This window comes from Macrotis lagotis, chromosome 1 (assembly GCF_037893015.1).
Source record: "Macrotis lagotis isolate mMagLag1 chromosome 1, bilby.v1.9.chrom.fasta, whole genome shotgun sequence".
NCBI lineage: Eukaryota > Metazoa > Chordata > Mammalia > Peramelemorphia > Peramelidae > Macrotis > Macrotis lagotis.
In genome coordinates, this window is record NC_133658.1 from 356170335 (window position 1) to 356192012 (window position 21678).

Sequence of the window (21678 nt, forward strand, 5' to 3'; positions counted from 1 at the left end):
TGACAGAATTGTTGGTGTTGGAACAAAGACTCAAGCACATTTTTTATTATTATTTGGGGAAGGGTGCAGGGCAAGTGGGGCTGGGTGGCCTGCCTGGGGCCACATAGCAGAGTGATCTTTGGGTGTCTGAGGCCGGATTTGGACCTGGGTGCTCCTGGCTCAGGGGCCAATACTCTGTCTGCCACCCAGCCACCCCTACTATTATTACTATTTTATTTTATTTTGGGTCTTTTTTTTTCTTTTTTTTGGTTTTTGCAGGGCAGTGGGGATCAGGTGGCTTGCATGTCACACGGCTGGGTGATTGTTGGGTCTACGGGGCTGGATGTGGGCTCGGGTGCTCGTGGCTCCAGGGCTGGTGCTTCGTCCATTGCGCCACCTGGCCATACCTACAATTATTACTATTATTTTTTTTTATTTTAATTTTTTTCTCTCCCCTTTACTTTTTTTGCCTAAGCAAGTCTATCTACATTCATGGGGGAGGAGGGGTATTTTGTTTACTTGTAAACAAGAATATTTTATTAATGTAAAAAAAACATTTGTACAAAATGAGAATAAAAAATAAATTAAAAAAAAAAGCACAACAACATTGTGAGATGATCAACCTTGATGGTCACGCTCTGCATCCAGAGGAAGAATAACAAAACAAACAAAACTCTGGTTTTGTTATACTTTTATAATCTTATAAACACATTCACTTTTTAAAAAATATCTCTTATGGGGGCAGCTTGGCGGCATAGTGGATAAAGCACCAGCCCTGCAGTCAGGAGGACCTGAGTTCAAATCCAGCCTCAGACATTTAGCAATTACCTAACTGTGTGACCTTGGGGAAGTCACATAACCCCATTGCCTTAAATAAAATTTAAAAAAATAATCTCTTATGCATTTCTTTCCCTAAATCCTAATTACTAATACTAAAAATGACTAATCTGAAAACATGTTTAACACACTTGTGTTGATATTAACCTATGGATCCCAACTGAGGAAATCGGGGGCGGGGAAGAGGGTGAAAGGAAATTTTATAACTTAAAAATATACATATGCATACTGATGAACATTGAAAAACTTTCATAACATGTATCTGGAAAAATATCAATTAAAAAATAAATTTAAAGTCAAGCATACCAGCAAAACAAATAATAATGCCTTACCATCCTTGTTAACAGCAGTGACTTTGGCTGGGTAAAATCGACAATCAGACCAGCAAGCAAGTACCTGCTCATTTATATGAAATTCCTACAAAAATAAGACATTGTTATCAACAAAATTGATCAGTATGGAGCATTTCAAAAGTGTAGTTTAAGTGCATTTAAATAATCACTTTACACTTCAAATTTTGACTTTGCAAAATATTTCCAAAAGTTTCAGGACAACCAATCTATTTCAGCTTTAAGGAAATAGTATTAATAGAAGAATTCCCTCATATAAAATGCCTTTTCTCCAGAGAAATAATTTTGCAATCAGCAATTCTAGGGTTTACAATCAAGTTCTGGACCCTGAACCTAGCTCTAATCATGTAATCTCTTTGGTCCCCAGTATCCTCATCTGGAAAATGTTGACACTTAAGCCCCTTTCAATGTGAAAACTATGCAAGCATTTATCAATTCTCAAAACCTCCTTATCAGTTAGAGAAGGTTCAGAAATTTCAATTGCATTGTTAAATAATAAAATAGAAGGGGTGGCTAGGTGCGCAGTGGATAGAGCACTGGCCCTGGAGTCAGGAGTACCTGAGTACAAATCCAACCTCAGACACTTAATTACCTAGCTGTATGGCCTTGGGCAAGCTACTTAACCCCATTTGCCTTAGAAAAACCTAAAAAAAAAAAAAGTATAAATAATAATATGGAAGAAGTTGTGAATTCCTTGCCCATAGTCAGAAGTAGAGCAAGAACCAGAACCCAAAGCTGACTCCCCCAAAATATCACTACCACTATTGACAATTTACTACTTCAAAGTTTACCATCTCTATTATTGCTGCTAAAAAAAAAGCAGGAATAATTCCTAGGACATTTACAATATTATTTATTATATTTACAGTTTTATTACTAATTACTACCATAATAGTTTGAAAGACTGTTCTCACTTTTTTCTGTACAGCTCCATATAAAGAGCTAGCATTTAGAAATATGAATATAATCAATGTAAATCTACTCAAAATCTAGTATTGTTCCTAAATAAGAGTTTAAAACTTACATAAAAGTACTCAGTAAGTGATTAATAAGTAAATACATGATAGTATAAATATGCTTTTTGGTAAAAGAACATGAATCCAAGAATCTAAAAACTTAAGTCTTTTGTCCTTACTGATTTTAACTGATATCCATAAATTATAATCTTTCTGAGCCTCGGTTTTTTTTCCCGTGTGACTCTAACTGCTCATTTATAGAGATAATATCTCCTTCCAAAACTGTGATCTCATTCAGATGAAATAATAAAAGCCTTTGAAAACTTAAGACATTTTAAAAATGTTAGGAATTTTAAAATACATATTAGGAATAAAATAGGTGTTTTTCACCTTATGGTCATTTCACTTCTAATTTTCATTTCTATGAGAAATCAAAAATAAAACAACCATAAAGAAGTAAAATCTCTTATGATACCAGTTAGGATTTTTGACAGGAGTTCAGGAAGCCAACTGAAGCTTTGGGCTAAAATGGGCTTTGAGAACTGTATAAAGAAGTAAAGAAATAAGTATAGACTACAGAGAGCCAAGAGTTTGTTTAAAAATATTTCTAGAGGCTATAGTCCACATCAAGAACCTCAAATGGCCATCTAATATACTTCAATCACCACAACATTTGGAAAAATGTGGCCAATAGCCTCAGGATCATACATCTTGTCCTTGGAACAAGAAGAATATTTTTAACAAGCTATTTGGCCTAGTCAAGATTCAATATATATTGTCAACCTGCTAGCAATCAGCATGTTCCAAGATTAAAAACAAAGAAAACACATAATTTTCTACTCACAGAAGAACCTTCTTCCTCATGTAATCCTTCTTTCCTTAACTGTATTTTTTCTAATGGACGTAAATAAGGACTGTCCCAGCAGAACCATTCATCATAACGATGGTTCCAACGTTTGAAATGGATAAGCACTTTCCCTTCTTCATAATCAATTTCCTGTATGTGAGCTGGATACCTAAGTCAAAAGAAAAAAACTTTGTTTTTAAACATTCAAATTTTAGATTATTATTTAATGTTATAATATTCAAAATACATACTATCAAATTGATCCAAGTCATTCTGGAACTATGTCCAAAGGAATATAAAACTCTGCATACTCTTTAATCTAGCAATATTAGTAGTAGTACGTCTGTATCCCACAGAGAGCATAAAAAGGAGGAAAAGTCCCACATATACAAAAATGTTTATAGAAGGTCTTTTTTGTAATGGCAAAGAATTGGATAATGAGGGGATGGCCCATCAACTGGGGAATAGCTGAACAAATTATGATATATGAATGTGATGGAATATTATTGTTCTATTAGAAACCATGAGTGGTCAGACTTCAAAAAAAACCTGGAAACAATTTACAGCTGAGGAAATCAAAGCAATTCATAATCATATGAAAAACTGCTCCAAATCTTACTTATTAGAGAAATGCAAATTAAAGCATCTCTGAGATACCACCTCACATTTCTCAGACTGGCCAATATGACCAAAAAAGGGCAATGATCAATGTTGGAAGGGATACAGAAAATCTGGGACACTAACACAATTGTTGGAGCTATGAATTCATCCAACCTTCCTGGAGAACAAGTTGGAATTATGCCCAAAGGGCAACAAAAATGTGTATACCCTTTGATCCAGCAATACCACTACTGAAGAGATTATGAAAAACTGTAAAAACATCAATTGTACAAAAATATTCATAGCAGCCCTGTGTGGTGGCAAAGAATTGGAAATTAAGTGATTGTCCTTCAATTGGGGAATGACTTAACAAACTGTGGTATGTATATGTCATGGAACACTATTGTTCTATTAGAATCCAGGAGGGATGGGAATTCAGGGAAGCATGGAAGGATTTGCATGAACTCATGCTGAGCAAGGTGAGTAGAACAAGAAAACACCCTAACAGCAACATGGGGGTGATGATCAAACTTGATGGACTTGCTCATTCCATCAGTGCAATAACCAGTGACAATTGTGAGCTATCTGCGATGGAGAATACCATCTGTATCCAGAGAAAGAATTGTGGAATTTGAACAAAGACCAAAGACTACTACCTTCAAACTAGAAAAAAAAAAAAAAACAACGTTATATTATTATGTAATTTTGCTCTCTCATACTTTATTTTTCTTCCTTAAGGATATGATTTCTCTGTCATCACATTCAACTGAAATCAACGTATACCATGGAAATAATGTAAAAACTACTGTGGGGTGGGGGGAGGGAAGCAAGAATGTGGGGGAGAGAGAATTGTATAACTCAAAATAAAATCTTTCTAAAAAAAAAAAACCTGGAAAGAGTTGCATACACTGACACTGAATGAAGTGAACAGACCCAGAGGAAGACTTTGTACACATTAACAGCAAGTGTGTGATAATCAACTATGATGGACTTAACTCCTCTAAGCAGTTCAGTCAGTGATTAAGGGCAATTCTAAAAGACTTGTGATAGAAAATGGCATCTACATCCAGAAAAAAAACTATGGAATCTGAATGCAAAACAAAGCATTTTATGGTTCTGATTCTTCTTTCACAACATGACTAATATGGAAATGTTAAACATTTTTGTATATGTATAACCTATATCAGATTACTCACTGACATGGAGGGAGGAAGAAAAATGTGGAACTCAAAAATCTTACAAAAAAAGATAATGTTAAGAATTATCATTGCATGTAGCTGAAAAAAATAAAGTAACATTTAAAAAAAATTCAAAATATATACTATCAAATTGAGCCAGTCATTCTGGAAAGTAATTTGGAACTGTTGCCAAAGAGCTATAAAGCTGTACATACCCTTTAACTTAGCAATACACTATTAGGTCTATATTCCCCAAAGAATTCAAAGGAAAAAGAAAAAGGACCTACATATACAAAAATATTTATAGTGGCTCTTTTTGTAATGTCAAAGAATTGTAAATTGAGGAGATATCCACCATTTGAGAAATGAGTGAACAAGTTGGGGTAGAAGACTATGATGCAATATTGTGATGTAATATAAGAAATGACAAGCACGATGCTTTCATAGAAATCTGGACTTACATGAACTGCTGCAAAGTGAAAAGAGCAGAACCAGAAAAATCATTGTAAATAGTAACAATAATACTGTACATGTGGAGATTTTCAAAATTGTTCAATCTGTACTGAGGCAGAAGTCTAAGGCAACAGGTCCATGGTCTTCTCTAATCAAGTATACCTCAGATCTTCCTTATGATCTGAGATACTCCAAGTCTTGGTTTTATTTATAGTACCTGATAACTAGACAACATAGATAGAGCACTCCAAAAATACAGACTCTGATTTCATGGATCGACCTTGCCCATGACTCTCTAGGAGGGTCCATGCAAAATGGAGAATCCCACTGGTTGACAAACAAGATAGTGGGAAGATATCAATTGACCTTCCAGGAGGTTCTACCAAAATTGATGAGCAAATTCATGGGGTTGGGCCAAAAATCAGATATCAAAACCTCTACATGGACTAACAGGCAGGTAGAAGGGCAGATTGCAGGCCAGCAACCAGAATCACATTGGCTAAGAAATCATCTCCCCATTTTGGGCAATAAATGGATGACAAGGAATGGAGGGAAAACAAAAAGCTAGAGGACTTTCCATGTAATTGAGACACTTGGGTTCAATCATCATAAAAAGGAAAAATGTAGAGGTCCCCTAGCTAGTTTCCTAAATGCAATTCAAATCTCTGAGACTTAATATAATCACCACCCCCAAGGAATCATATCAAACTGATTAATACTGATTGGAATAATATATAGGTCCAATTAATCATCTATCAAAATTGATCAACTGTGAATGACAACTATTCTCAACTATCCATCTTCATAGAAAAAACTAGAAGAAACTGAATGCAGATGGAACCCCCCTTTTTTTTTTTACTTTACTATTCGATTGTTTGGATTTGAGTTTGCTTTATCAACAAGGCTCATATGCTAGTCCTAGAGTCAGGAGGCCTGAGTTTAAATCCTGTCTCAGATGCTTAATAAAAATTACCTATTTGTGTAACCAAGGGCAAGACACTTAATCCCCAATTTGAGTCAACCAATTCAATGTTCCCATTAACTTCTGTTGAATATAGGCTAGCAACAGTCATTCTTCAACTGATGAGTGGTCAAGAAATATAAAGAAATTCTTGAAAGAAACATAAATTATCAGCAATCACAAGAACATATATAAGTATAAAACAGAAATTCAAATGTTTTAAAAAGTGAGGTTGCATTTAGGTATCATTCATATGAGTAATGACTATATAGCTCAAGGAGATTATTAATGGGGGGAGGGAGACTTTAGGCGAAAATTCTGGAAATAAATTAGGTTTCTATCCAATGGGGAATATTTAAACAAATGACACATGAATGAAATTCAGGGATACTTAAATTCAAGTCCATAAATTTTTTTTAAAATTTTTTGATCACTGCATTTCTACATAATTAGTTTCTTTTATAAACATTCTAAGAAGGGCACCATATTGTTACAGGGGTCCATGACACAAAAAAGCTTAAGAATTACTGCTTCGTGATGAACAATAAACATGAACTATTCTAAAAAATAAAAGAATACAAATGAGATGTTATACAGAGCCAAGAAAGTAGATCCAAAATTAGACCCAAGTATTATGCATATGTATATATATATATGTATATATATATATATATATATATACACACACACATACAATTCAGAAAAACAAGGAAAATGTTTTATAGCTAAATTAAAGCATATATATATGTATATGTATATTAGTGTGTTGTGTGTAGGTCTTAATGATCTCTAAATAGTAAGTTACAAAAATGCCTGATAATTTTCAGACTCTTCTTTTTTGTCAGCTGGTTTTTGCTTTCAAGATTTTTTTTTCTCTTATTTTCTTACTCAAGTATATAAGTCAATGGAGGTAAAAATAAAATTTGTGTAAAATTTAATTATATTTAAAAGGGCACATATTGCTCCTAAGCCTAGTAATCTTACACACACACACACACACACACACACACACAGAGCAATATTAAGTTACAAAGTGCTTCACCTTTGTCTCATTTGATTCTTAACAACTCTGTGATGTCAGTAGTTTTAAAGAGTTTATCTTACAGATAAAGTAAGTGAAGATCAAAGAAGTAAAGGAACTATTCAAAGTCACATGGCTTGTATCTGAGCAGGAAGTCAAACTCCAAGTATGTTTTTTCTGCAAAAATCTATTGCCTCAGAGCAGCTAGGTGGCATAGTGAGTATTGGCCCAAGAATCAGGAGGACCTGAGTATAAATTGGGCCTCAGACACTGAATAATTACCTAGCTGTATGACCTTGGGCAAGTCACTTAACCTAATTTCCTTAAATAAATAAAAATGTTTAAAAATTTATTGTCTTGTCAATTCAGTAAAAATATAAAAAACTCAATACTAGGAGTTGGAAGAGTATAGAAAAACATTAAAAAAAAAAAAACAGGGGTTGGAACAGCCTTACATGGAGCAAAGTATAGAATACCAGTCCTGGAGTCAGGAAGATCTTGATACTTACTAGCTGTGTGACCCTGGACAAGTCATTTAACCCCATTGCCTCACAACTCAACCCTCCCAAAAAAATGATTTTACTTTCATTTAACAAATATGTATTAACACACAAGGCAGTGAGTTTTACAATCTAAAAAGAAATTATCTATATAAAATTACAAAATTTAACTTTGTACAAGTTAAGGAAGATGAAATAGTAACTTAAAATCATTGGAATCCTAACCCTCTCCTATGTGTAACATTGTCAGTGCTCACCTATCCCCATATATCACTTCAATAAATATCACTTCACAAACTTGACATGGCCCAAATCCCTGCCTTACTTAATAGTCTGAATAACAAAGTCAAAGCATTAAAGAAACAAAGCAATTTCAATCCTTTGTGATTTAACATTTTCCAAAATATACTGAAAAGATGTTGAGTTCCAAGCGGATCCGTGACTGAAATATAAAATGTCATATCATTAACAAATTACAAGTAAGGCATAAAATACAGAGAATAGAGGGAAACACAAAAGATAAAGTGGATAGTCTTGAAAAAAACTAAAATGGTGTGCAAAAACAATATTGTGCAAAATCGTATACAAAAATTGATAAAGTTAAAATTAAGAAGAAAAACAATTAACCAGAGAAAAAAAATTGTGAAACAAGTTTCTCTGATAAAGTTGTAATAAAGGACCTGACTTGAAATGACCATTATTATTCCCCAGTAGGTTCTCAAAGGAAGAAATCTAAATTATCAAAAATGATATTAAAAAATGCTCCAAATCAATAATAAGAGAATTGCAAATTAAAATAGATATGACATTTTCTCTCATATCTTTCAGATTAGCAGAGGTGACAAAAAAAAGGAAAATGATTATTGATGAAGGGGCTTCTGGAAAGCAGTCACTATATGTGGATGTAATGAAATATTATTATACCGTATGAGTTTCAGAAAAACCTGGGAAGACTTTTGTATTAAATGCTTCAGAGTAAAGTGAGAACCAGAAAATTTTATACAGTAATGATAATGTTACAAAGAAAAATAACTTTGTAACATTTCATCAGTACAATGACAGACTTTATAACTTTGATCAGTACAATGACAAACCACTATCCAAAGGACAATCTACTCATCCACTTCCTGACAGAGAAGTGATGAATTCAAGCTGAAGAATTAGACCTATTTTTAGATATGATGAACATAAATTTGTTTTATTTGACTATTCCTATTACAAGGATTATGTTTTTTCTCTTTTTGAGAGGGGAGATTTCAGGGATAGCGATGGAGTTGACACCAAAAAAGAAAAGTCACTAGAGCATTTTTTTTAAAGAAAACAATTTCAGTTCAAAAGGAAAAATGGGCAAGCAGCACAGTTTTGAAAGTAACATCGTAAAATAATTATATACTTTTTTTAAAAAAGTCAGCTGTACATGTTAGAGATTGAAATATTTTTTTACAAGAATCTTATTGTCTGATCTTGTCATCTCTTAGATTTCTCTTCTCTTCTTTAAGGATATGATTTCTCTCTCATCACACCCAATTTGGACCAAGGTACAACATGAAAACAAAGTAAAGACTGACAGAGTGCTTTCTGTGGTGGGGAGGGAAGCAAGATGGGGGTGGGGGAATTGTAAAACTCAAATAATATCTTTAATAAAAATTAATTTTAAAAAAACAATCTTTTTTCTAGTGTCCTTTGTATATGAAAATATTTTTTGGTGCTTGTTAAATTCAGAATCAAAAAATATTGATTCTATTAGATGTTACCACAAAAAGTATTGCTATGGATATTTGATATTGAAATAAAGGAGGGGCAGCTAGGTGGCGAAGTGTATAAAGCACTGGCCCTGGAGTCAGGAGTACCTGGGTTCAAATCCAGTCTCAGACACTTAATGATTACCTAGCTGTGTGGCCTTGGGCAAGCTACTTAACCCCATTTGCCTTGCAAAAACCTAAAAAAAAAAAATTTTTAAAGCATCAAAATTTAAAAAAAAAACAAAGGACACTTTCATTTAACTGAGCACAATAATGGGATCACCAGGACAAAGAATGTTCACCAGGACAAAGAATGTGAAGAGTGTAACAACTTTTCTAGCATAAAGTGATTTTTTCTCAAAAAGAAAAAAAGGAGAGGCACAAAATAGATGCACACTGATTGAAGAATGGCTAAACAAACTGGGACATGAATACAATGGAATTATTACACTGTAAAAACTTACATGGATCTCACACAAAAAAAGATACTAAGAGAACAAAACATATAATGACCACAATAATATAAATGAATATTGAAACATATTAGAAATCAGATTAAAAGGAATGACTAATCTTGGTTCTGGAAAACCAATAATGAAATGATTTTTTTAATTAAATTTAATCTTTTTCAAATATGCAAACCCAGCTTCTCTCCTGCCTATTAAAATTTCAGCACTTGGTCATGTCCAAAAAATTTTAGGTCTCCATGTGCAGAGTCTATCCACTCTGTCAGGAGATGGGCAGAATGCTTGATCATCAGGACTCAGGAACAGTATTCAAGGGAGGCTAGGTGGCGCAGTGGATAGAGCACTGGCCCTGGAGTCAGGAAGACCTGAGTTCAAATCTGACCTCAGACACTTAATATAATTACCTAGCTGTGTGGCCTTGGACAAGTCACTTAACCCCATTGCCTTGCAAAAAAAAAACCTTAAAAAAAAAGGAATGGTGTTCAGTTGTTCCCTCAATCTGAGTTGCAAAGTCTTTTACAGTTTGTTTTGACAATAGTAGGTGAGTTCTCATTTCACAATGAAATCAGTTCATATATGTCTTCACCATTTCTCTCAAACTATCCCTTTCACCATTAATGAAATATACTTTCTTCCTCTTAGTAAAGCTAGTGGATTACAAATGTAAAATGCTGTTTATAATGTCAGATGTAGTAACGCTAAGTAACGCTAATTTTTATTTAAATTTTTTCTTAGTTATAAGAGTTCTTGGGGTGGCTAGGTGTTGCAGTGGATAGAGTACCGGCCCTGGAGTCAGGAGTACCTGAGTTCAAATCCAGCCTCAGACACTTAATAATTACCTAGCTGTGTGGCCTTGGACAAGTCACTTAACCCCATTGCCTTGCAAAAAAAAAACCTTAAAAAAAAAGGAATGGTGTTCAGTTGTTCCCTCAATCTGAGTTGCAAAGTCTTTTACAGTTTGTTTTGACAATAGTAGGTGAGTTCTCATTTCACAATGAAATCAGTTCATATATGTCTTCACCATTTCTCTCAAACTATCCCTTTCACCATTAATGAAATACTTTCTTCCTCTTAGTAAAGCTAGTGGATTACAAATGTAAAATGCTGTTTATAATGTCAGATGTAGTAACGCTAAGTAACGCTAATTTTTATTTAAATTTTTTCTTAGTTATAAGAGTTCTTGGGGTGGCTAGGTGTTGCAGTGGATAGAGTACCGGCCCTGGAGTCAGGAGTACCTGAGTTCAAATCCAGCCTCAGACACTTAATAATTACCTAGCTGTGTGGCCTTGGACAAGCCACTTAACCCCACTGCCTTGCAAAAAAAAAAAAAGAGTTCTTAAGGAAGCTAGTGGCCCAGTGGATAAAGTGCTGAGTCAAGAAGACTGAGCTCTGTGGCCAAGCTGTCTGCCTTAGTTTATTTAAAAATAAAATGGGATTAATAATATCTAACTAGATTATAAGGTTCAAATGAGATAATTTTCATAAAAGCACATTACAAAGTACCTTATACATATTAAGTACTACATAAATGTTTATTCCCCACCCCCTCTATAGAAGACATATTGTTAAGAAATGGTATAACCCTAACAGCAACATGGGGATGTTGATCAACTTTAATCGACTTGCTTATTCCATCAGTGCAATAATCAGGGTGAACTTTGGGTTATCTGCGATGGAGAATACCATCTATATACAAAGAATTGTGGAGTTTGAACAAAGACCAAAGACTATTAAGTTTAATTTAAAAAAATTATCTTATTATATAATTTTGTTGTTTCTTATACTTTATTTTTCCTTCCTTAAGGATATGATTTCTATCTCATCACATTTAATTTTGATCAACGTATACCACGGAAACAATATAAAGACTAACAAATTGCCTTTTGTGGGGGGTGGGAGGAGGGAAGCAAGATTTGGGGAAAAATTGTAAAATTCAAAATAAATAAAATCTTTCTAAAAAAAAGAAATGGGGTGGGGCTAGGTGGCACAGTGGATAGAGCACCGGCCCTGGAGTCAGGAGTACCAGAGTTCAGGTCCAGCCTCAGACACTTAATAATTACCTAGCTGTGTGGCCTTGGGCAAGCCACTTAACCCTATTTGCCTTGCAAACCCCCCCCCCCCCCAAAAAAAGGCATAAAAAACAAAACTTTCATAAATAACTTTTATAAAACTTTTAATAATAAAGTAAAATATATTAGTCACTTCCTGACATAGGAAAGAGAATACAGATGATTATTTAACTTTTTGATGATTCAGAGTAATTATTATGGTCAACTATTATACTATGTAGTTAATGATATCATAGACTCAGAACCAGAAGGAATCTAAGAGAGCTAACCCCTACCCAAATGACAAATCCTAATTACTACACCAAGAGTAAGTGGTCACCATTAAATATCTGTTAAAACCTCTAATACAGGAGGTAGCTAGGTGGTACAATGGATAGAGCATTGGTCCTGTAGTCAGGAGGACTTAAATTCAAATCTGGCCTCAAACACTTAATAATTGCCTAGTTGTATGACCTTGGGCATTGACCATTAAGACATTGACCATTGCCATAAATAAGTAAATAAACAAATAAATAAAATTAATTTTAAAAAGATCTCTAATACAAGTGAACTACCCCATAAAAGCAGTCCATTACATTTTTGGATATTTCTAACTGCTCAAATGTTTGTTTTTTTCTTATTTTGAATTGTCTTTCTAATACTGGATTTAATCTATAATGCAGTTATATAAAAACAATGTATATAAAATTTCAACATAATACTTTCAAAGGTGTCCTCCTTGCCTGTTTTTTCCTTTTGAACTGAAATTCTGTTCTCTTCATTTAAAAAATAAAGATTTATATTTACAGGATTTGCCCTGGAATCTGGCTGTTAATTTGATTTCTCCTTTCTTCAATAAATAACTTGATTTCCAGATACAGAAATAGAACATAACAGTATAACAAAGCTACCTCACTGTAAATCAATTACCAAGAAGCTAAAATCAGTCTTCTAAACCTTTTTTTAAAACACCAAAATAATATGTTCCTTGACTTTTATCAGGACTCAAAATATGCCATTTTGGTATTCAAAATTACTTCAAATTCCCAGTCCTAACTTGAACTTCTTTTCCTGATCATTATTAGCATAATCAGCTTTCTAATTTTTCTAATGGAAACACTGCCATCTGGTGGACCTGAGATTATTCCCATTGAAGACCAAAACCAAATCCATCAAGGGATCAAAGAACTGTAGATGGAAGGTATTGCAGAGACTATCTAACCTAACTCCCTGAATTTACAAAGTAAGTAACTGAGTTCCAGAAAGGGAAAGTGAATGCTTAGTGGCATACAAGAAGCTAACAGAAGAGCAGAATTTATCATAGGTCCTCTTAATTCCATATCTAGTGTTTTTTCCACTAAACTGCATTCTTCTATGAGTTTCTTATCAGGTTAGAATGCTGGGTGCTACTTAATCAAGGTTTCCTATAGGAAAAGATATCTAAGGGCAAGAAAAAGCAAAAGAAAATAAATTATCAATGATGGTAAGGTTAAAAGAGAGAAGACCTTATAAAAGATGTCCAGAGTAAGGTCTGGATTCTCAGATAAAAGGTGAAGGAAACCAAGGAACTATAGGAACAACAGTACAGAAGTGCTGATGACTTAAGCTTGAAAAAAAGTGTTAGGGAAATCCGACAGTGTCTTACATACAGTAGATGCTATATAAGTTTTTATTCCCACCCTTCCATTGAAGATATATTGTTAAGAAATGATATATGGGGGCAGCTAGGTGGCATAGTGGATAAAGCACCAGCCTTGGAGTCAGGAGTACCTGGGTTCAAATCCAGTCTCAGACACTTAATATTTACCTAGCTGTGTGGCCTTGGGCAAGCCACTTAACCCCATTTGCCTTGCAAAAACCTAAAAAAAAAAAGATATAAAGTGCATACCCTTTGATCCAGCAATACCACTACTGGGTCTATACCCTGAAGAGATTATGGAAAAAAGGGTAAAAACATCATTTGTACAAAAATATTCCTAGCAGCCCTGTGTGGTGGCAAAGAATTGGAAATTAAGTGAATATCCTTCAATTGGGGAATGACTTAACAAACTATGGTATATATATGTCATGGAACACTACTGTGCTATTAGAAACCAGGAGGGATGGAAATTCAGGGAAGCCTGGAAGGATTTGCATGAACTGATGCTCAGCAAGATGAGCAGAACAAGAAAAACATTGTACACCCTAACAGCAACATGGGGGTGATCATCAAACTTGATGGACTTGCTCATTCCATCAGTGCAACAATCAGGCACAATTTTGGGCTGTCTGCAATGGAGAATACCATCTGTACCTAGAAAAAGAATTGTGGAATTTTAACAAAGACCAAAGACTATTGCCTTCAATTTAGAAAAAAAAATTATCTCTTTTTGTAATTTTGCTATCTTTTATACTTTATTTTTCTTCCTCCAGGATATGATTTCTCTCTCTCATCACATTCAACTTAGATCAATGTACAGCAAGGAAACAATGTAAAGACTAACAGAAATGCCTTGGGGGGGGAGGGAAGAATGGAGAAAAATTGTAAAACTCAAAATAAAATCTTTAAAAAAAGAAATGATATTAAAAAAGCTTCAATAAAACTTTTAAAAGTTAGGATAGTAGATATGAAGTTACAATCTTCTGAGGTCCTAGAACTGCACTCTTTGGTGATTAGCTTGGGCACTTGTTAAGCCAGTCTTGAGTAATTTGAAGTACTTCCTCTTACCCACATATTGTTCCATTTTGCATACTAGTTATTTATGTATGTACTATATATGTATTATATTCCCTAATTAGTATGTGAACTCCACAAAGGTAGGAGGCTAATCAAACAACAAACAGTTTGACTTTGCACCAGAGAGAATGCTAGATAGATGTGACATCAAGTTATCTTGGGGTCAGGCACTTCTGAGATAAACTATGTCACCCCAGGATGCCTAGTCACTACACCTACTACTTTTTTTTATTTTTACAATAGAATACTTGTTCTAACTCATAAAGTTTGTTACGACCAATGTACTTTGCAAACCTTAAAGCATCATGTAAATGTGAGTTTATTATTAACAATACTGTTATCATCATTACTTTCCGCATCCTTCCTTCTGACAAACACCTATCATAGATCTACTTAATTTATAAAGTTCTACTTACTTTAGATTCTTTGAAAAATTATATGATATACCTAACTTCAGTTCTCTTCCCAATGAAGAAACAAGAAAAACAGCACACCAGAATGGCAGAGTGTGGGAGAAGATAATGAGTTCAGTTTAAAACAAATCTGAGGCAAAGGCAAGAACAGGATATTTAAATGAAACCAACAAGTTGATATTCTCGGCCCTGACACACAGGAGTGGTTTGGGTGTGATATAAATGATTTAATAGGTCCTTCCTTGTCCTACTGAAATAGTCTGTGAAACAAAATATCTGAGGAATAAAGACTCTTGAAATATGTTAGACTCCCTTTCTATATGTAATACAATTCAAACATGAGATCTATCTACAGTTCTGGAAAAATTAGGCATAAAAATCCCCTTTTACTTTAAAAAAAAAGAAAAGAAAAGGAGAAAATACCAGTTTTTTAATCTGTCACGGGCCTCCAACTGGGCTCCCACCTCAAAGCTGATCCCTCTTCTGTTTGGTGGATGCTTTGTCATTTTGGGTCATCAACAAGGTTGCTTTTCTTCTCCTGAAAAGCCAATTAAATATTTATGAAAACATCTCACATCTACTCAAAATATATCAATAGCAACACAAACTGGCAACATTCATAACACAAGCTTCAGGAAAACAAGAGAAATAGAATGGAATTTCACTTGTTACCTATCCCCTTTTTCCATCACTTTCTTCCCTCCTACCGTTAAAAATGCTCACATAAAATGCACCTCCCTCCTTTCTTTGTAAGAATGGATGTGGAAGAATGCATATACTCCTAGCTTTAGAGCTGGAAGGGACCTTAACAGCTAGATAATACAGTGGATGCAGCACCAGCCCTAGAATCAGGAGGATCTGAGTTCAAATGTGACCTTAGACACTTGACACTTACTAGCTGGGTGACCTTGGGCAAATCACTTAACCCAGAATGTCTCATATCCAGGGCCATCTCCAGTCCTCCTCATTCATATCTGGCCACTGGACCCAGATGGCTCTGGAGGAGAGAGTAAAGGCTGGGGACTAAGCGCAGCACCACCTCATTCAAATCCAATTTGTGTGCTTCTCATGACATCACCTCCCAGATGTATTGTTGGTCTTCTAGAATGAAGGATAAACATCACCTTAGTTACAGATTATTTAGTCCCTCCCCTCATTTTAGAGTTGAGCAAACTAAGGCCCAGGAAAATAAAGTGACTTTTCCAAAGTCAAGCAAGTATTAAGCAGCAGAGTTTTTATTCAAATACAGCTCCTCTGATTCCAAATGCAGCACTCTTTCCACTACTGACACTATTGCTACTACACTATTCTCATTGCCATTTCCATTCATGTCTTGATTAGATTTGCTCAAACTCCATTTTTCCCCTCCCTCTTTTTTTGTTCTTTGATACAAGGGATAGCTCACCAGCTGGGAAAGGGAGGAAGGGACATTCAGAGAAATAAAAGATAAGCAGTATTATTTTTGAATACTCAGCTATCTCTAATCCTAGATACTCTATCAAACCTCTACTAACTGGTTCCCCTAGCTTTCCATTTGTAATGTTTATCAGCTGTCTCTCCTCCTTTACCACTTCTTTTCTTTTTTATCACTCCCAAATCAACTTTCATCACTCTAATGACCATCTCCTGATCAAATACTAATCTCTTCTGTTCTCCTCCTCTTAACCTAGGAACTCCTGAACTGAAATGAAGAGAATTAGCTAAGTTTCTCACTGTTAGGAGTTACAAAACAAAATGCTATACAGGTATCAAAGGGGAGGTTATTCATTACCAGCCAATGGGATCAAGGAGACTTCCTAGAGAAAATAGCACTCAAGTTGAGATTCAAAGGAAAAGGAGGGGATGTGCTTATGCCTGCAGATAACATATACCTTTGAAAAATATATGATATACCTTAACTTCCCAATGAAGAAACAAGAAAAACTTGGGACTGCCAGGTGGCACAGTAGATAAAGTGCTGGTGTTATCAGAAAGATGCTTTTCTGAGGTTCACTTCTGGTCTCAGACACCTAATACTTGTGCTAGCCTGAACAAGTCCCTTCATCCTGTCTGCCTCAGTTTTCTCATTTGTAAAATGGGCTAGAGAAGGAAAAGGCAAACTATTCCAGTATCTTTGCCAAGAAAATTCCAAATAGGATTATGAAGAGTCAGATGTAACTGAAAAAAAAAAAAAGACTGAACATCACAGATACATTTGCTTCTGCATGTTTCTAAGAATACAAGGTAGAAAAACTTCAAAAGGATTTGCAAACATAACTAATATGAAAGTAGGTTTACCATAGATTTACAGGTTCTATCAGATGCACTATCAAGAGTGAGGAAAAATATGGAATTCAAAATCTCACAAAAAAATAAGTGCTGAAAACTATAATTAAAAAAAAGAAAAATCACATTTAAAAAAGGATCCTTGATAACATTCATAAATAATGTATTTCTTTGTCATCTGTTGATAGTTAATCCTATCCTAAGAATGCATGTCTTAAATGTACTCCTTAAAAACCTGTTACTTAAATACCTAATTACTATAAAATATTATTAAAATGGATTAGTTTGGCTGACCCTTTTCCCCCCTCTAAAAAAATAATCTATATTAAAAGGGATAGATCAATAGAGAGGAAAAGAGGACTAAATTAGAAGATGAAGGTAAATTAGAAACAAAAAATATCAAAACAATAATTAAGAGGTGGCTAGGTGGTATAGTGGATAAAGCACCAGACTTGGAGCCAGGAGTACCTGGGTTCAAATCTGGTCTCAGACACTTAATAATTACCTAGCCATGTGGCCTTGGGCAAGCCACTTAACCCCATTTGCCTTGCAAAAACCTAAAAAATAATAATAATAATTAAAAGATGTTATTCCTTGTGGTATATATTTGGTCATTTGTCTTGAGTGGTTATTAAGTTTAAGATTAAAAATTTTTCTAAAATAAAGGAAAAGTAGACCCTCAACAAGACAAGAGAAGAAAAGAGGGCTTTCTAAGCTCTTATTTAGCCATTGTACATATAGTAAAGAGCAGGCTTAGCAAAGGCTGAGAAACATAAAAAAGCAAGAATGAGTTGGTTGTTTTTCATTGTTTTGAATTTTGGGAGGGAAAAAAGAATTTGGCTGGAGAATGGAAGGAAGAAATATGAGTAGAAATTGGGAAGGTAATGTGTTGCTAAGTTGTGCATGAGCTTTAATGTCAATTTCAAATTTGTTTGACATTTAGAGGAATTCTGAGGTGGGATATGGCCATATAATATACAGAAGAAATAACATTCACACAACTATGTGAGAGATGGATTTCTTAAGATATAATAAGAAAGTTAGGATATGATATAGGTTATGGCAATGATCCAGGTAGAGAGTAATGAGGGCATAAACTCCCATGATAGCAAAGTAAATTAAGTATAACTTGGAAAACAATAAACACAGTAACTACAACAATGGAAATGGAAAGCAAAACAACAAAAAATTAAAATTAGTTACTATAAATTATAATGACCAAATTTGGCCTCAATGGATATTAAGGAAGGTATGTTACCTAGCTTCTTTCCTGGTAAAGGATTATGGCTGCATATAATGTCAGACTTTTTTAATATGTCATAAAGTTAGATTTCCCGAACTTTTTCTTTCCTCTTTTTTATTCTTTATATAAGGAGTGGCCCTCTGGAAGACATATTTTTGAGCAAGAAAGTAAAGTGGGAAATGTGACATAAAAACAAAAGATATCAGTAAAAAAATTTCTTAAACCAACTAAAAGATCACTCCTGACCTATATACAAAATCTTTGAGTCACTTTTTAGTTGGTCATGAAAAAGCATTTGATTTTTTTTAAATTGTCTTATAGGTTTTTGATTTTTTTTTTTGGTAGGTATTTGCCACCTAGCTGCCCCTAACCTTTCTTATTGGTTTTTTAAGATATCTACTCTGCATACATCAAAACCACTCATTCAGTATCCCTTGAAAGATACAGAAATAACCCTAACTGATCCTGACCCTCTGATAGTAAAAATCAGATCAGGTATAAAAAGACATATGCTCTCCAAATATATTTGCAAGTGCAATATAGACAACCTAGCGTATTTCTGGTCAAAAATGAATTCTTGCAGGGAAGCTAGGAGATGCAATAGATAGAACATAGGTCTTGGAGTCAGGAGGACTCCACCTGTTCAAATCCACCTGCAAACACAAAATTTACTTAGCTGTGTGATCCTGGTCCCCACTTAACCCCAATATCTTGCAAAAAACTTGCAAAAAACAAAGAAACAAAAATAAATTCTAGATCAACAGTGAACTTCTCCAGGTTGTTTTCTTTTTGTAGATGGCATTATGCTGAATTCATTAAGACCCAAAATACTGCAGAGCTTCCTAGAAATGAATTCTAAACAAAAGTATTGGGCCTGTCCATCCATACAGGAAACATCAAGTGGATGAAGAATAACTACTTTCCAGATTCTAACAAGTACTAAGGTGCAAGTGTCCATAGATACATACACATACACATACACATACACACACACATTAACACAGTTTAACAGATATAATATAGAAGTACTATAGAACTTGTCCAACAGTATATAGACAGAAAGATAAGATAAAGATATATAAATAGATATAGGACAGTTTGTATAAAGCAGGAAGTCCATAAACTTTTTTTCTACTTTTATAACTGCATTTCAATATAACGGGCTCCCTTTAAAACCCAATGTAATTAAAACATTTAAAAACATTGCTCTGCAGCATCCATAGTTTTCACCAAACTGCCAAGAGGGTCCATGAGCCAAAAAAGCCTAAGAATTCCTTAATTAGATGGACAAGATAAGCCCAGAATGAAAAAAGTAGAGACAAGATTTGATTACCTTCAAGATACTACAAACCTGGGTCAAATTACATGGCAGCAAGACATGGAATATGTTTCCACAAAACTGAAAATTAGCATCACACAAAAAAGCAACAAATAGGCAAGTGGTGGGTTTATGCAGTCTTGAACATAAAACAATTAAGGAATGCTGAAGAAAAGGAATGATAGATATCAACAAGGAATTGTATAATAGGAAAAGAAAATGAACTGACCATTTAGTCTGATAAGAATGAAGAATATCAAGTGGATAGTTCTGCTACTCCATATAAGGAGTAGGAAGAAGGCAGCCTCAAGAAAGTTGGGTGGATTCTTAAGTTGAACTGATAGGAAAACATGAGCAGAAGTAGCACAGGAGGGGCCACTAGGTGGCACAATGGATACAGCACCAGCTCTGGAGTCAGGAGGACCCGAGTTCAAATCCAAAATCAGACTTAATAATTACTTAGCTGTGTGACTTTGGACAAGTCACTTAACCCCATTTACTTGGCCCTCCCCAAAAAAAGAAGTAGCAGCACAGAAAAAGTAAGAATGTATAGATTATGATCTGCTTTGTTGGAGAGAATTTCCTGAGTCTATGAGATCACAGATCCATTTGGATGGAAGGCTTTTATGAAAGATGTTATTCTGTACTCTGTAGGTTTTACTTAACTCTTTGCTTTTTATAATAAATATAAAATGAAATGAAAATAAAAATAAAAATAAAAATAAACAAAATAATTATAATAATGATAAATGATAAATTTAAAATAAATTTAAAAGCACTCAAAAAATGAAGAAATGGAAAAGTAGCCTAAGCATTGATTTGGAAGCTTAAAAAGCAGGTGTGTAGGTTTAAGAGGTTTGAAGTTGCTTCATTTTTAGAGAGAGGCGAAGAGAAAAGTTGTGTTTGGATGAAAATACAGAGTGAAATAAGGCTGGAAAGAAAGGTTGAGCATTAGGACTGTGGATGCCAGCATAAGAGTTTGAAATTTGTTGGGAACCACTAAGTATTTGAGATTTGAAGGTAGAAGAACCAAACACATGCAAAAGGAACATTATTCTGTTAGCAAAAAAAGGGCTACTCCAAGCAGCATTCTGCACATTATAGATTCTTAATGAATACTTCTTGAATATGAATTAAACCTACCCAGTTCTAATCACTCTGTCATTTCTAAGTGCTTATATAAAAAAGGGTGAAAGGGTGGTGGTAGGAATAGAGAGGTTTACTGACTCCACGGCTAACAGCTTTAACTAAGCACAGTTCAGATTCTACTGTGCTTTGGGAGAAAGAGTCTCAAAGTAATATAATCTGCGAATCTGTAATGTAAGGTCAGCTTAGACATAGTTTTTTTGATATCCTAATGTGGGGGGGCGCTAGATAGTACAATGGATAGAGCACTGACCCTGGAGTCAGGAGGACCCCAGTTCAAATCCAGCCTTAGACACTTAATAATTACCTAGCTGTGTGGCCTTGGGCAAGCCACTTAACCCCATTGCCTTGCAAAAACCATAAATAGGCAGATAGACAGATAGATAGATGGATGGATGAATGAATAAGTAAGATATCCTAATGTGGGAATACTAGGTAAAAATTCCAAGGTAAATAAATAGAGCCTAATATAAACTGATATGGTAAAGCAAAACCAGGAAAATAATTTAAATGACTACAGCAACGTAAATGGAAGGAACAATAACAATAAAATACTGTAAAATTACAACTAAATTTAATCTTTGCAGAGATGTGGAACACTTCATATAAGATCAGATTTTGTCAGTATTTTAGTCTCT

At 34.5% G+C, this 21678-nt stretch overlaps 1 protein-coding gene across 6 annotated transcripts in view; it reads right to left on the minus strand.

The window, feature by feature from the left end:
• Window positions 1-21678, minus strand: part of PHF20 (PHD finger protein 20) — a 139897-nt gene that overhangs the window by 108268 nt on the left and 9951 nt on the right. For 4 of the 6 annotated variants that reach the window (XM_074212051.1, XM_074212049.1, XM_074212050.1 and 1 more), the window contains exons 2-4: window positions 15492-15606; window positions 2967-3138; window positions 1149-1233 (exon numbers count right to left, since the gene is read on the minus strand). In XM_074212051.1, the coding sequence (XP_074068152.1) occupies window positions 1149-1233; window positions 2967-3138; window positions 15492-15574 (340 nt within the window). In that variant the 5' untranslated portion in view covers window positions 15575-15606. Of the gene's footprint in view, window positions 1-1148; window positions 1234-2966; window positions 3139-15491; window positions 15607-15963; window positions 20613-21678 lie in introns of those variants that run through there. The other 2 variants (XM_074212048.1, XM_074212047.1) reach the window with 2 other exon arrangements.